The sequence below is a fragment of the Trachypithecus francoisi genome, unplaced genomic scaffold (assembly GCF_009764315.1).
Source record: "Trachypithecus francoisi isolate TF-2019V2 unplaced genomic scaffold, Tfra_2.0 Lachesis_group3, whole genome shotgun sequence".
NCBI classification, from domain to species: Eukaryota; Metazoa; Chordata; class Mammalia; order Primates; family Cercopithecidae; genus Trachypithecus; species Trachypithecus francoisi.
The window spans coordinates 46,569,737-46,586,724 of NW_022681468.1; the positions used below are offsets into that span (position 1 = coordinate 46,569,737).

The window sequence follows — 16,988 nt, forward strand, 5'->3', positions numbered from 1 at the left end:
AAACAAAAGAAGGAAGCTTATGGGCCTTGTTTGCCTCTCAGAACATGTAACCACAACCTATCCCTCATATACACTTAGGATTTGAATTTATACTACCTCTGTAGTCAGGGAAACCCACCACTGATAAATTAACTTAAAAGTGGTCCGGCTTGGAAATATCCCTGAGGCACCTGGCAGAAAAAACACAAAATTTCTCCGTATGACAAAATCTTTAACCAAGCCTCACCAGATTCCTTCAATAATACCTCACTAAAAGCGAGCTCAAAATACAAAATAACCAAATATATAAGAAAACCAGAAAGGCAATAATGTGTGTATAACAAATGTATAACATTTGGGTAGCACTTTGTTGCTAAATATTAGAATGTTTCTAAGCAGGGCAATTTCAAGTAACCTACAAAATCTGGTATCTTTTCCTCAGTGAGGAAATAGTTGGAACCCCATTAAAAAGAATTGGGAATGATATTCTGCCATACAGGTCCAAGAAATGGAGGATGCAAGTTATAAAATAATAAACATAGCTTGAAACTTCATTTTGAAGAAAAACTACAGAGGTTATGTATTTGTATGTGCATATAACAGAGTATAGAAATGTATACACCAAACTTATCAGAAAGTAGGATTTGGGGAGGATTGAGGGAGAATTTTTTAAATTTACATATTGTTCAGATACAGTTTTTTTCTTTTGACAATGAGCATTTGTAATTTTTTTAATAAAGGAAAACATTTTTAGGATCTCTTTTGCTTGTAACAACAATAGCAACTATTTTGTCATTGAAAATAATGGACAAAACCCAGTTTTCTGAGTGCAATACAACTGCTAGCTACAGGAAAGTAAGCAATGGACTAGGAGAAGGACAAACCCAAGATTCTTTGAAAATCCTGTTTTTCACATTTCTCTTAATTTGGCATTCTGTCACCTACAATGTAATTACTCAGAAGGTGGTTCTTAGAAAGTGTCCCCTTCTGAGAATAATGCTTATTGAGAACAACTTGGAAATGATCCAAGAACTGACTGCAGGTCACAATTGACTTACACAATAAACTTTATAGCTATGCCCCAAAGAGATCAGATCACAGCATTAGGAAAGATGGTGAGATCATCCCCTCACTTGTGGTTGGCTTAGATCTAGTCAAGTAATCAAAGAAATTCTGAATACTAAAAGACAAGTAACTCTACATTTTGAAGAATTGAGTTGAGATGCCTTTAAAAAAAAAAAAAAGATGTCTTGCTAAAAGATGTGCCCATTATAAGTATGGAGAAATAATTTGCTATGTTCCAAGGATAAAAGCCTTGCTAGAGGTAAGAAATATATAAAGTATAGGAAAAAAAAGGAACATTTCCAAGACAAAATTTAAAAAACGAATAGTAAGGGATTTTTGTTGCCTTAAAACTTAGCATCTGAAATTTAGCATTGAAGAGTTAATTTTAATTGGATATATTTCATAATAAGTATCTGAATTATGAGAGACTGAACTGATTCTATAGTTTCCTTTTAACAAAATTTATCCTCCCATTGGCCAAATTTGGGACATGTTGAACATCGAAAAGAAAAGAGACTGTAAAATGATTGCAAAACATCAGATAAATAAAACTCCATTTGTCCGTAGTGATATTCAAAGAGAAAAAGAAAAAATAAAGAAGGCTCTTTTTTAAGAATGTCAACTAATAAAAGTAGAAGGAAAGATATTTAGAAAACTATCACTTTGCATCCCCAAAGCAATCACTGATTCAAGCAAAGATCAGCCATGGCCAGGCACAGTAGCTCCCGCCTGTAATCCTAGCACTTTGGGAGGCCAAGACGGGTGGATCACCTGAGGTCAAGAGTTCAAGACCAGCCTGGCCAACATGGTGAAACCCCATCTTTACTAAAATACAAAAATTAGCCGGGTATGGTGGCGGGTGCCTGTAATCCCAGCTACTCAGGAGGCTGAGGCATCAGAATCGCTTGAACCCGGGAGATGGTGGTTGCAGTGAGCCGAGATCGCGCCACTGCGACTCCAGCCTGGGTGGCTGAACAAGACTCTGTCTCAAAAAAAAAAAAAAAAAGAATCAGCCATGTAAGCTAAAGCCATTAAGTGGAATTTGTTGAGGGATAGGAGAGCCACAGTACCAAAGAATCCATCCCCAAATACTATTTGCATAAGAAGACTTACTTTTATCATGAAGAAATCTATGTTCACCAACTTAATCAAGGTATCAAATAGTGGGGCAACCTGCTATTGTTTCTTGACGTGAAAGAGTATACAACATCATTAGAGAAATATTCTTGCCAAGAATGTTTAACCTGAATTCGATCAAGTCTCACCTAGTTTATAGGAAATAAAGGGCCTGGATTCTAAGACAACATAAGGAAACAACCAAATCCAACATGTTGGCCTTTCTACAAGAAAACTGTCCTTACTCTTTAAAAAGTCAATTATCTAGCCGGGCGTGGTGGCTCACGCCTGTAATCCCAGCACTTTGGGAGACGGAGGCAGGCAGATCACTTGAGATCAGGAGTTCAAGACCAGCCTGACCAACATGGTGAAAACTCATTTCTACAAAAAGTACAAACTAGCCGGTCATACTGGCGCAGGCCTGTATTCCCGGGTATTTGTGAGGCAGAGGTGGAAGGATCACTTGAACTTGTGAGGCGGACGTTGCGGTGAGCCAATATTGTGCCACTGCCCTCCAGCCTGAGGGACAGATTCAGAGTCTATCTCAAAAATAAATAAATAGGTCGGGCGCGGTGTCTCATGCCTGTAATCCCAGCACTTTGGGAGGCCAAGGCGGGTGGATCACAAGGTAGGTCAGGAGTTCGAGACCAGCCTGACCAACATGGAGAAACTCCATCTCTACTAAAAATACAAAAAAATTAGCCAGGCATGGTGGTGCACACCTATAATCCCAGCTACTCAGGAGGCTGAGGCAGGAGAATCGCTTGAACCTGGGAGGTGGAGGTTGCAGTGAGACAATATCAAGCCACTGCATTCCAGCCTGGGTGACAGAGTGAGATTCTGTCTCAAAAAATAAATAAAAACCTAGTATATTTTGTCTAATGTGGGGAGACTGTTCTAGACTAAAAAGAAACCTACAACCCACAACCAAATGCAATGCATGACATTGACTGAATCCTGCTTTGTAAGGGAGGTAGGAGGGCAGAAAGCCGCTATTAAAAGTTCTTGAAACACATTGGGAAATTTTCCATATAAACATTTGATATTATGAATTACTACTGATTTTCCTTAAGTGCGATCATGATATTGTGGGTATACAGGAGAATTTCCTTGTTCTTGGGTAATGTGAGTAATGTATGCTTTTTAGAGATAAAATACCATGATACCTGAAATTTACTTTAAAATATTTTATCAGTGCGGGGTAGGGAGAGGGGAGGATTGCTATTATAGTATCTGTCTTTGACCTGAAAAATCAGTAATATAGTTAAACCTAATACATAAATACAGTTACAGCAAGCATGGCAAAATGTTGGCAACTGTTGAATCTAGGTGGCATAGAGTTGTTTATTATATTGTCAACTTTTCCATGTTTGAGATTTTTTGTAATAAAAAGTTGGGAGAGGGGATTATTTTCAGAAATATTTTCCTTAGATGACACCTATAAAATGTATCTTAAATTTTAAAGTACCTTAACTAGAAGTTGTCTGCTTTCCTTCATTTGCTTGCTCATCGTCCATTCTAATACTAAAACCTATCTATATTGCGCATGATATTCTAATGCTAGAATAGGTCTAATATAAATCTCACAAATAACACCAATAATCAGCACAAGATTTACAGGTGTAAACATCTGGTTTTATACCGAAATAACAAACTTAACAGCAGTAAAACAAATCGTTTATTACTGCATATGTGTTATATTAAATTTACACAATGATATATAAAAACACATACTGTTTATATTATATAGTAATTTAACATCAACAGGAATATCAACACAAGTACTACTCATGCACAAAACATGCATATATTGGTATACAAAAAGCAATTTTACACAATACTGTTTACCAAAAATTTTTTCTTAAAAAACAGCCCTTCCACATAGGATCAGCGGTCCAATCTGGACTGGATTGCACTAATATGTTCAGGTCAATGCTTAGGTGGCATAGCACTCAGTGAGCAATTCTGGGATTGGAGTCATGCCCAAGGGTTACTTCATTAATAGTGAATGTCTCTGTGCCCAAGGACCAAAATTTTATCCCAAAAGTAAATCCTCCAAGGAATGAAGGGTTAGACTGGCTACAAATTAGGGAGGGAAAAGAAGGCATCAAAATGTTGGATAAACGGCCCTAGAAGGGGTTATTAGGAACAGGGCCTAGGCACCAAGTGTGGCAAAAGTTTTTGTGAATCCTTTTAAGGTCCCTATCCAGGCTACCATCTCTGGATTTAAGGTCTGGCCTCCAAGTCATGAGTCTAGTAAAAAAAACCGTTCTGAGAATAAAGCCGAATGGGCATATATCTGAGAAACGTAGACTACATAAAAAACTATAGAATACAATGACTGCCCTTAGTACCTACTTCACACTATTGTATGTGGTGCCCCTCAACAGGAAAACCCTCATGGAGACACTGCCCTGAAAACTCAAGGAGCAAATATAAATCCAAAAATTCCATCCACCTGACCTTGGGATCAAACGGTCTTATCCCAATAAAACTTGAACATCAAAACCTGTACCTTGCCAGATGCTCAGAAAGATTAAAATAAAAAATAGCTGGTACCACAAAACTCACTATCACCACCATTAAAACCTCAATATTTACTTCTAACTAGCAAAACATTCTTAACCTTCCATTAAAGGCACTAGCGTCCATACATGAAGATGAAACAATAATTTACCTTGGTTTTATCTTTTTAAAAAAGCATTCCATTAAAGTATTATACAAAAATGAAAACACCACCTTTTTTATTTTGGCAACTAGAAAAAAAAAAAAAAAGACACTTTCTACACCAATGATGTCACTCAAACCGTCGTCATCAGTTTCAAAGAGCCAGACCGAAAGCGGAGGATCTTCTTCTTGAGGTTATGTGAGGCCTTAATTTTGACAAAGGTTTTTGCGTGGTGGTTGTGAAGGTCTGGCGCCGTTACCGTTTGAATGGGGAGAGTCTGGACAAACTGGGACCAAATCAAGCCACCGCTTTCTTCAGAGTCGCTGGTGGTTGTGCTCTCCCCCACGAACTCGCCCTCGCTCACACTCGACTCGCTGTCCCCGAAGCAGTTGGTGGTGTAATTGCTCTGCTCGTCCTCACTGGTGTCCACCACGGTGGAGTGGAACAGGGACTCGCACTCTGCCGAGTATTCGGAGTCGCTAGCCACATAGGCGTAGGGGCTGGCGTAGGGCAGCTGCACGGGCGCGGGGTACAGCCCCACATTCTCCCGGCGACCCCGCCGGGCCCTCCTCAGAGCCTCTTCATACGAAATCTCAGCCGAGGACTTCCACCTCCGGTAGTCAGTTCGCTTGTGCTTAGGTTTGGCCACCACCGCCTCCCGTCCGTGGCCGTGCGCCCTGCTCCCCGCCCTGTGGCCCCCGCCCGCGGGCCTGCCAGGAAGACCAGCCTCGGGCCCGCCCCCGCTCTTCCTCCCCTTGGAGGAGGCTTTCTTGAGTTTCTTATTTGTATCCAAGTCATCCGGGAAGCGACACTTTTTGCTCCCGGCCCGCGTTTTCTCCCTTACGGTGGGCAAGCCGTTCTCCAGCCCCTGGAGGGCTGGGCCGCGGTGCTTCAGGTTGGAGCTCTTCGCGACGCCCACGTTCCTGTGGCCCCGGTGGAGCCTGACACTGGGCTGCTGCCCCGGGATGAACTGGGCCTTGACCAGGTGCGTTTCCTCCAGGCTTTGGGAAGAAGAGCCCTCGCTCTTGAAATCCAAGGCAGGCCTCTCTTCCACCGGGAAAGCTGGAGACAGCAGGGAAGGAGCGGCCGGGGGGACGCCCTGCAGGCTGTTTTTCTGTGACATCTTTTTCAGGGGCTGGACAACTTTGTTCTCCTGCGGCGGGGCGGGGCCTATGCCAGGACTCTCTTTTGGAGAGGCCCCTGAGAGCTGAGCGTTTTCTTTAGGGGACTCCCCTGTCCCGATGGCGGGACACCGAGCATGTTCTTGGGAGGCTGGCTTGGCCGTTTTCGGCAGGTGCTTACTCTGAAGGTCGGAGGCAGCGCCTGAGGGGCAGCCCTCTGGCAGGGGCAACCTCTTGCTTTCGGCTTGTTCGGCCTTTGATTCTTTTGACCACTGCTTCGGTGGGGAGAATGTCCCATTGTCCAGAGAAGGTATCCCGCCAGAGGGCAGACATGCCTGTTTCGAATTCTTAAGGTTCACACTGTTGCCCTGTGAGACACCGCCTGGGGCTCTGATACAAACGCTCCCGTTCCTCAGAAGCCCTTTCGTGGGGTCAGCGTTCACGCTGGTTCTTGGTTTGTTGGTCCTTACAGGGTGTGTTTTTTTCTGGACGAGGCTCAGAATGTAGCCATCCATTTTCTTGCTGGATGAAGGATGGGAAGCAGACCATAGACTGCTTGGGGACGGTAAGGAACTGTCCGTTTTGACGGCATTTAGCTCAGATCCACCGCAAATGTCACTGGGATGGCTTCCAAGCCTGTCCTCTTCCCTCAGAGGGTTGCCCGTCAGACAAAGGAGAAACATTGGACTCTGCACAGCCACAGCATGAAGTGGACTGGGATACCGATATACATCATTCCCGTTTTTAGACACCAGATCACACTGGTACTTGGGATTCACATCTGCAATGACATCAAGGGAATTAAATTGTGGTGTGGAGAGGGAATGGCAAACTGCCCCTGAGGCCTGGTCTTCACAGTGGCCTTCTTTATATTCCAACAATCCTATGAGATCTGAAAAACATTTAAAGGTACACTCTGAAGAAATGAATTGGTCAGCACCAGCTTGACTCTTCGGCCAATTTTTATGAAAAATCCATGGGTAGAGAGAGCATGCCAAGGATTAAAAAATGCTGCCCTACCATTTGACATGTAATTACTGCTACTGGATGAGGGTGAAATATTTAACAAATGTTTTGACAGCACATGATATATCCTCTGAAGGAAAAATACTCAGCCATTAAGAATGTTTTCAGTCGGCCGGGCGCGGTGGCTCAAGCCTGTAATCCCAGCACTTTGGGAGGCTGAGACGGGTGGATCACGAGGTCAGGAGATCGAGAGCATCCTGGCTAACACGGTGAAACCCCGTCTCTACTAAAAAAATTCAAAAAAACTAGCCGGGCGATGTGGCGGGCGCCTGTAGTCCCAGTTACTCCGGAGGCTGAGGCAGGAGAATGGCGTAAACCCGGGAGGCGGAGCTTGCAGTGAACTGAGATCCGGCCACTGCACTCCAGCCTGGGCGACAGAGCGAGACTCCGTCTCAAAAAAAAAAAAAAAAAGAATGTTTTCAAACTGCTACATCATAGAGGGAAAACACTTTAAAGTTTAGTGAAAATAATGATATAATACTAGAATATGATTATTTTATTATGATCATATGTATGCAAAGAAAAAAATCTGAGATGAAGCACACCAAGATTCTAGTAGTAGTATTTCAGTATGATGAGAAACAAGTGATATTTACTTTATTTTCTGTTTTCTGAATTTTCAATCATAACTGTACTGCATTTACAACTGGGGAAAATAAAATGTTTTGAATCACGGTTTCTCTAGGCTGCTCTCCCCTCTGTGTTCTATTCCTGGCTTTCTTTAGGATAAACTGTACGTTCAGTAGGCTTTCTCCTCATTTTGTGTTTTTTTAAACCTAATTCTTAATGACATTCATTCAAATATAACTGTCAATTGAAAGGAGATGGAAACCAATCAAACTTCAGTAAAAACGTATCAGATTTAAATAATAATTGCCTTATATTTTCAATAGTGACGCTAAAAAAATAAAACAGGGGCCAGGTATGATGGCTTATGCCTGCAATCCTAACCCTGGAAGGCTGAGGCCAGAGGATCGCTTAGGCCCAGGAGTCCGAGACCAGCCTGGACAACATAGGGAGACCCCATCTCTCTAAAAAAAAATTTCAATTTAAAACCTATTTTTTAAATATGATAAAGAATTCTTGATTTAAGATTTTAAAAGATTGAGTGGGTAGTATTAATGGATAAAGTTCCCACTTGTCAAAAATGTTGTTTTTTTAATAGGATAAAGAATTCTTGATAAGATTTTAAAAGATTGAGTGGTAATATTAATGGATAAATTTCCCATATCTTGAAAATGTAGATGCCAAAGTACAACAAAATCAAGCTTGCTGTCTTAAATGATTTTGATCTCTTAAATTGGTGAATATTATAAATAACAAATCCTTTTAATGACCTTCAGTTATCAGAGAAAATTAAAATTGAGTTTATCAGTAATAATTTGTCCTCCATTATATTTATTCATTCAAATACTGAGAATCTACATGTGCCTGATTCTATGTTGAGAAAGCTCCATGAACTTCAATGATAATTAGCAGTCTCAGGGAAAAAATAGTCTAGACCCAGAGATGATATGTAAAGAAAATATAATAAAACAAAAGTGCCATGTCCCCACCCACATGACCCTCCCCTCAATAAAGAGCTTGTTCGAAAAGGAAACATCTAGCTAATAACATCCTTCCCCATCCTTCCTCCCCCAGCAACCTAAGCCCTATCTCTGCCTTACTTAAAGCCACACTGACAAACACTTCACTATTCATCCATTTTCCCTCTTTAGAGTTGAACAAAACAGATATCCCAGCCCCCAAGGCCTGGTGCAACTGTCTCAATTATGTGAGGATGTGGCATTTGGAAGAGCACGGGTCTGTCTTGAAGGAAAACCTAAACCAAAGTGCCTTTAATGGGTTTATAAAGTTTCCCTCTGAAACCAGATCTGTGGAATGAAGGGGAGTAATTACCAATGAACTTGAGGCCCAGACCCTCTAGATAACACAGTTCTGTGCTTCCCCAAATGATTGCTGCTGACAATACACAGATACGAAGACACCAGCCAGTTAGCTCCCTCAGCTGCTCAGTGTTGTCTGCCTTGCCTGGACTCAAAAATTCAGGCTTATACCCAAGTGGAGAACACAGACAAACCAGGAGAGTGATGACTTGTGCCAGCACCCAGAGCAATTCTAATCTTCATATTTTCTCTTATAAGAATTCACAATATAACAGGACTAAGGAAGGAGTCTTGAGTTCCAGCAGCAACCTGCCATTCAGCAGATGGAGAACCTCTGACAAATGGCTTATAAGCCAAAATTCCTCTTCTGTTAGATGAGAAGTTTGAAAACAATTTCTGAATTCCCTTGGGATGATGGAAAAACATGGACCTGGCAGTTAGGCCTGAGCTTAACTTCTGCCTCTGCCACTCACTATCTATAGAGCCTTAAATAACATATCTAACCTTACTAGGCCTCATTTTTTTAATACATAAAATGGAACTAACAAGACCTGTACTGTGCAGAACTACTAGGAGGATTCAGTGGAGATAAATGTATACAGAGCGTCCAGCACAGTGTGCGACACATACTGGAAATGCAGAAACCCTTCTAGTACAATAGCATGATTCCTTCTGGGGGTCATTGCAAAGATGTCCCAAAATAAGGAATAATGGCATGTGGGCACCCACTTAACTAAAAGAAAAAACAAGCTGCCATCATGCAGAACATTCTGGAGAACATGAAGGGGCCACTGCACCCTGAAGTGCCAACCAGTTTTTGGCCAGGCTGATGGACATATTTAACTTAATGTGTTAGATTGATTGATTGAGATGGTGCCTCACTCTGTTGCCCAGGTTGGAGTGCAGTGGCAAGATCTCGGCTCACTGCAACCTCTGCCTCCAGAGTTCAAGTGATTCTACTGCCTCAGCCTCTCGAGTAGCTGGGATTACAGGCACATGCTACTACACCCAGCTGATTTTTGTATTTTTAGTAGAGAAGGTGTTTCACCATGTTGCACAGGCTGGGGTTTTTTTTTTTTTTTTTTTTTCCTTGAGCCTGAGTCTCTCTCAGTCACCCAGGCTGGAGTGCAGCGGCACGATCTTGGCTCACTGCAACCTCCACCTCCTGGGTTCAAGCAATTCTCCTCCCTCAGCCTCCCAAGTAGCTGGGACTATAGGCATGTGCCGCCATGCCCGGCTAATTTTTGTATTTTTAGTGGAGATGGGGTTTTACCATGTTGGCCAGGCTGGTCTTGAACTCCTGACCTCAAGTGATCCACCCACCTCGGCCTCCCAAAATGCTAGGATTATAGGGGTGAGCCACTGTGCCAGGCCAACCCAGGCTGGTCTTGAACTCTTGACCTCAGGTGATCCAACTGCCTTAGCCTCCCAAAGTGCTGGGATTACAGGTGTGAGCCACTGTACCCGGCTGAGTTTTAGCTTTAAATAATTAAAAGAAGAAAACAGTTCCAGAATGAAAGAAAAATACAGACAAGTTAACCTAACAGCAAAAGCTCGGAAACAGAGCTCAAGACCTACAGTATTGGGACAGGATTTCTAGAGATAAACTGTCTTGCTGCTATCAGAATATATAACCAAGTAGCACCCAAAGGGTACTGGAATAGTTCTAGATACTCACCTAAATGAAACTATGAGTTCTAGATGTAAGTATGGCACTAAATGCTGCAAATTGATGAACCTTCATTTTTCCACCAGTGAAAGGTGCTGGAGCCAAATAACCTTTCAAGGGCCCTTGATGCCTTCCAATTAAAAATGTCTATCAGTGCTAAAAATTCTTACCTGCAGATTTGGGGCAACCATCTGAGAGAGTCAAGGTCGCCTCCAAGGGGCTGCAAAAGCAGGTGCTGGAATGACAACTGGATAAACACTCACTGAACACCGAGTTAGAGGAATTGGAAAGGGATCCTGAAGCCCCATCACTCAGCTCATAGAACCCTACAAATAAAAACACCATTGGAATTAAGATCGTGTCAAGGAATAATGCATATTCATACTTAAAAGGAAAATGAATAATCATTTAGGGAAAGGAGATTTTTTTGTTTTCTTTTTTGGCCAATTTTGGTTCATTGGACTTTAGTGTCCTAATCTTATGGTCTTATTTCAAACAATCCTTAGGAAAAGGCAGAGTCCATAACCAGGGGTACATTTCAGTTACTCTCACCCTCAAACTGACCTTACTCATTGACCCCGCCTTTGAAGATGTCCAAGGAAAGAAACTTAGATCTGTCAAGCCTCACCTTTATCATGATTGTTTCCGAAAAATAATAAGAGAAAAATCTATTTAAGGAGCCAATGGTTTAAAAGAAAAAAATTTTTTTGAAGTGGTCTCAGGAAGTTGAAGTGTGACTAATTTTCTAGCCCAGTTCTGACTTACTCAAGTTTCAAAGGAGGGCAGCTCTTGCAGAAATTTGAATAGCTTTTATTTTTAAACTCGGGGGACTCCAGTCACATCGATCTCATTACTAAAAATTTTGTTGTTTGAGTTTATTTCCCTCTTATTCCAATGAAACTGAATGGCAGACTACTTTTTTTATTTTATTTTTTATCCTCTGTGCACTGGAAACAAACTCCATTGCCATTTGCAGGTCTGGGAATGTTAACCACAAGGGGCTGAGATATAACTCAAGAGTGCAGAATTCTGTCCTTGTGCTCACTCACTCACCTGAGCTAGGCCGACTGTCTGTCTCCAGGTGCTCTTCAGATGTCTTTTCTACATCCAGTCTCAGGTCACTTATCTGCTTGTCAAGCTCTTGCAGCTGATTCAACAAACCAGCATCTCTTCGCCTCAAACAATTCTGATTAGGAAGAAACAAAGGAAACATGAACATACATGGGTGACATAAGAACCAGAAAGTCTACTCTAAGGATTCAAATTACCCATCTGAAGAGTTCACTAAAACTTAGAAAACCAAAATTTTACTGGATGACCTGAAGTAAAGAAAGACTTCAAGAATTCAAGAATATGTCCTATGTTTAATTCTACTTTCTCACATTTTGTGGTGATATAAAGTTTCTTCATAAAAACAAGACTTTAGTTTCAACTAATATATACAACTGACTTTTTATAGGTAGGGACAAGAAAAATGGACTGAGACTTTAAATCATCTGGTGTATAACCAGTCTTTTAAAAAACAATACTTCACAGTAGACTCTTTAATTTGAAGTGAGAGTAACAGATTTCCTATAATACGTTATAATCTTAGGTGAGATTTTCTGGCCAAATGTCTTGGCCTGCAGAGTTTTGTTTTCTATTAGTTGCTGTGTGGGGTTTAATCAGTCTTAGGGCCTTTGAAAGTGAGAAACTAATACTAATAGCCAGTGCCAAGTATAATGTGAGCTGGCAGAATCCAAAACCCTCATGGGAAGGCCCATCGAGATTTGAACGCCTCTGGGTTTCCAAAGGTGACAGATGGATTGTGCTAACTCACACTGCCACCTAGTGCTTCCTATTGCTGGAAAAACGGGAGAACTCAAAAAGCATCTGGTTCAAATCATGAATGCCAAGTCTATAAATGAAAATAGTACCATAAACACTGACTGGACTGGAATTCTCTTGACATACTGCTTTGCTCCCCTCAAGCGGACAATAGGAATGCACAATTACAATCTTGAGATTCGTGCAGACAAAAAGGTGCAATTGCACAAGATAATAAAAGGTAAAAGTCACCAGCCATAACCAGTGAGAACTGGCTCAAATCAGTGTTACACAGGAATCAGGTCTGTGACCAAAGAAGCACAGTAAAATATCAAAACAGAGATATTACACAAACCACAGTGTACATCCTTACAACGCACATGCATATGAATATCTATGCCTCATGTCTTTTGACTTAAAAAGCTTGGAGACATAAACCATATGTTTGTTTGCTACAACTAATTTCTTCAGGAAAAATGAACCTATCAAGTAAAAGCATTTGGGTGCTTAAAAGAAAACACACACAGAAAAGAAATGATCTGAAAAGAGATAATAGACGAAAACACGACAACCGCACAGCATCACCACTTTATTGTGGGAGGGCCACTACCCGGCATGTGTCTAGTTTGGATAGTATCACTTGGTCAGGTGAGGACGTTTGCTGTTTCCAAAACTACATTTTAAGGTCAAAGAAAACAAAGCTGCCGCCATTATTCTGAGGCGGGGTCAAAAGCTGTTAATCAATACATTAAGCTACAAAGTTCTTTTTCTTCCCCACTAATGAAGACTGCATAGAATGACTGAGACACTGACAGAAATCCAGTAAGATTAATGCTTCCCGAGAGCAGGTTCTCTTTTCTCCCACCTCCACCACCAATCACAGCTGGCAGAACGTATAAAATATGAGAGGAGGGGACACAGTCTCCAGCCAAATTTCCATCATTTCCATCTAGTTTGAGCTGCCTTATACAAAGGGCTTCTATTTGAAATTAAGCACCAGCCTGGGTGAAAGCTGGCATGCTGGGGAGAGCTCTCGGAGAGGCACGGCTCTCTACAGGCGCTCGAGTGTAATCGTAAAACTCGGCCTTGGACAGTTAAGCACGCCACAAACCCCCTCCTTGGCTTTTGGCCCCTCTCGGCGGGAGGAGATGAAGCCAAGAAAACCTCCAAATAAAACGGTATTTTAAGTGGGAGTTTGCAAACCTCTGGGGAGGGGGCATATACTCATCTAACTAAGGAGACCGAAGGTCAGAACTAGGCGACTCCAAGAAGCCCGAAGGCAGAGGAGGAGGGAAGAGCGGCCACCCCCTTCCCGTAATCCGCGCGAGGTCGCCAGACACAAAGCGGGCACACGCCTGAAACGCGTGGGCGTCGGCAGCCCACGCGCCGAGGGCACTCAGAAAGAAGATCAGGGAGGTATGGGGCTCAGGGAGGTATGGGGCGGGCGGGGGCGTCCCATAACAGCGAGCATCTCCCCAGCCAGAGTTAACCTCGAGCCCGCCCCAGGCCACCTGCCCGACCTCCAGCCCCGGGGCAGGGACAGTCGTGCTCCACCTTTGGGCATGACCTACCAATTGCTTTCGTAGTAGCAAGATGTTCTCCTCCAAGAACTTCTCCTCCAGGCGGCTGCGCTGCGCCGCCTCCCCCAGTAGCTCCCCGGCGCGGGGCGCAGCGGCCCCTGCACCTCCGGCGCCGCGCAGGGCGCCCCTGACCAGCAGCTCCTGGCGCTGGCGAAGGTACTCCAACTCCGCCAGCCCGGCCAGCGTGGCCTCCTGCCGCTCCCGGGTGCGCTGCCGCTCGGTGTCCGCCTCGCCCTTCTCCCGCCAGCGCCCCTCGGGCTCCGCCGTGCGCTGCTCGCCTCGAGCCGGCGCCGGAGGCTCCAGCTCCTTCGCCGTCCCGGCCGGACTCGGCTTCATGGCCCCCAATCCGGCAACGAGCGCCGTCACCGCAGCCGGGCCGCCCAGGCGGAGAAGTAGGGCGCTAGGGCTGCGGCCGCGGGTGGGCTCATGCCGGGCGGGGCGCGGCGCTGGCGGGGGCGGCTGCCAGAAGCCCTCGGGTCCTGCGCGCGGCAGCCGGCTGCTGCCGTCCCGGCCCGGGCGGCGCCGTCCGCTGTCGCCGCGCGTCCCTCGCCGCGGCCCGGCAGCTGATAACGCCCTGCCCGGCGCTACGTCACGCGCGGCGGCCCTACAAACCCCCGCCTGGCGCCCGCCTCCCCACGCCGGCCCCTCGGCTGCGACGCTCGCGCCCCCAGGCTTCCCCTCTTCTGTCAGGCGCGCCGCCCGGCCCTCAGAGCCGCCTCCTCCTCGCTCGTCCCTCCCCGCCCCTCCCCGCCTCCTCCCCCGCTCTCCTCGCGGGCCTCCTCGCCCCCTTTTCGGGTTTACTGCACCCGATTTTGCCCTCGCTCCTCATTGGCTCTTTCCCGTCGTCCAAAGCTCGGGGCGAGCGCCTGGAGCCCCAGCATCCTGTTACAGTCGGCCGCGCAGGCAGGGGCCGCGACGGGACGCGGCAGTTGGGCTCTCCGGAGAACTTTCTGAAACTCGACCAAGTTGCAGCACAGTCTTAACCCTTTCCCCACATGGCCACTCCTCATTTCCACTCACACCAAGTTAGGTTTCTTTCACTTCCCACGCAAGGTATTGCGAGTGTATTCACAGACACTGTGGGGTTGGTTCCTTAACTCCGCTTTTTAAAGGCAGAGCATAATGCAATGTTGTTCTAAAGCTGTTAAGTTTTGTTATCGTTTTAATTTTTTAACGTCAGTCTTAACAATGGACGGCATTTAAAATTAGGCAGGAGGATGTCGCTGTATAGCGAGAGGCTGCATCGATTCTTTTACAAGCCTACGATTTGAGTGCGCGCGCGTGCGCGCTTTGGTTTTTTGTTTGAGCTTTTATTATTACTTAGTCTGCGTTTACAATAAGAGCTCTGACTCAGAAATCAGACTGTCTGGATTTGTATCCCAGTTTCACCCCTAAATAGCTGTGCGGGCAACTTATTCCCTTCTGTGTGTACGCTCCCCCCACTGTAAAAGGAAGTAGCTGCTATGGGAACCTGCTGTTGAAGAATTGTAATAATATGCAGCATATGATATATATTTTGGGGGCTGTGCACTTACAACGTGGCTAGCACATAGATAGTAAGGGTGATATGAGTTGTAGCTTTTCTGCAGAGGGATTTGTAAGTCTTCCCTCTTGATGTATCATGTATTGGTCATCTCTGCTTGGAACACACTACTCCAGACCCCTATCCCACTGAAATTTCCGGTGGGATAGGGGTCTGGAAATGCCACTAGCTGGCTTATCTGTGGAAAAGCACCACATATATCTTCAAAAGCATCCAAGAACCTCGGAAATTCAATCCAGCAAGTCACATTTGCTGAAGTTCAGGCAAAGTGTTGTGTGAAGGAGTGCATCCTATACCATTATTTCAGACACTTGCACTTTTGCCCATCTGCTAACGCTTGCTAGGCATTCCTCTTCTTTCTTCCCCTCTCTGTGTGGTCTAACCACCCTTCCAACCTTTGAGTTCCAGTTAACTATATAAATATCTGATTCTGATCCCATGCTACCTGTATGGTTATTTATCTGGCTGTGCACACACTTATCTATCTATATAGGTGTTTATGTGTATCTCTTCTCTCCATCTACATTACGAAAGCTTCCTGAAAGTAGGGACTGTTTTAATACCCTCTTAGTATCACTGTATTCAGCACATTACCTTGCAAGCATTCACCTGACAATTGCTAGAGAGAGACTGGAGAATGTAGATTGGTTGTAAATTGTTTTTTCATTAACATACTTTTAAACTTAATAGTACCCATTTAATCTCTACTACAGATAGAATTAAGTCGACTTTTACCAAAAAACAAAAACAAAAGAACTCCGTTGCCACCTTTCACTTTCCTCCCCATTGCTACCTCCCACAGACATGAAAGGAACTACAAACTTGATTCATAATTAACAAGGTTGTATATTCTAAAAATGGAATTATGGTCAGGTGTTCACAAGCATGCAAAATCGATTCTCTTCAGATTATCTATTCTTTATGCCTACTGCTGCCAAACACTACTTTATAATATAGGAACTAATTTTCCTCCCTAATTTTAGTAAGGCATGAAAGAGTGATGACTTATCCTGCTTGCCAAATGCCACTCACCCATGTCCTCTGTCATTGTTTCATTCGGCTCATTTCTAAACATGCTTCTTGCTTTCTAGTTCTGAATTAGATTCCTCTGGCTGGGTGGAGTCTATTATTGTGGCCTGTGTTATGTCACGCATCGACAACTATATATAGTTGAGGGAGAGAAAAAAGCTGAAACACATTTTTACACACTACTAATAAATCTTGTTAAGGCAGGCAGACAAGTCGCTATGTCTCCAAACCTCCCCACCCTTCCAACCCCCCTCCTCACCAAATGGCACTTTGAGCTGGCTCATTAGTCCAAAGCAAGCCATTTGCCATAACAGCTTGTATATCTCCATGAAAAAGTGTTCTCAGCAAGTTTAAATACTAAAACTAATGTATTCAGATGGTTCCGCCAATAAAATGGTCACAAATAGGAAAAAAGGTTATGCTTTCCAAAGTATCCATTACACATTAATAAATAATGCTGTTCATTCACATGCCAATTAAAACAAACTCGGGCTGTCAAA

General features: G+C 44.0%; 1 protein-coding gene across 2 annotated transcripts; it reads right to left on the bottom strand.

The window, feature by feature from the left end:
• Positions 1-3,773: 3,773 nt before the first annotated feature.
• Positions 3,774-14,580, bottom strand: DACT1 (dishevelled binding antagonist of beta catenin 1). 2 transcript variants are annotated; one of them, XM_033187884.1, is made up of 4 exons: positions 13,908-14,580; positions 11,584-11,716; positions 10,701-10,856; positions 3,774-6,730 (listed from the first exon to the last, which is right to left on the bottom strand). In XM_033187884.1, the coding sequence occupies exons 1-4, from the start codon at positions 14,250-14,252 to the stop codon at positions 4,962-4,964; spliced, it is 2,403 nt and encodes an 800-aa protein (XP_033043775.1). In that variant the 5' UTR covers positions 14,253-14,580; the 3' UTR covers positions 3,774-4,961. The 2 variants fall into 2 exon arrangements, with proteins under 2 accessions (XP_033043775.1, XP_033043774.1); XM_033187883.1 differs by having other exon boundaries at positions 3,774-6,841.
• Between the last annotated feature and the right edge of the window lie 2,408 nt (positions 14,581-16,988).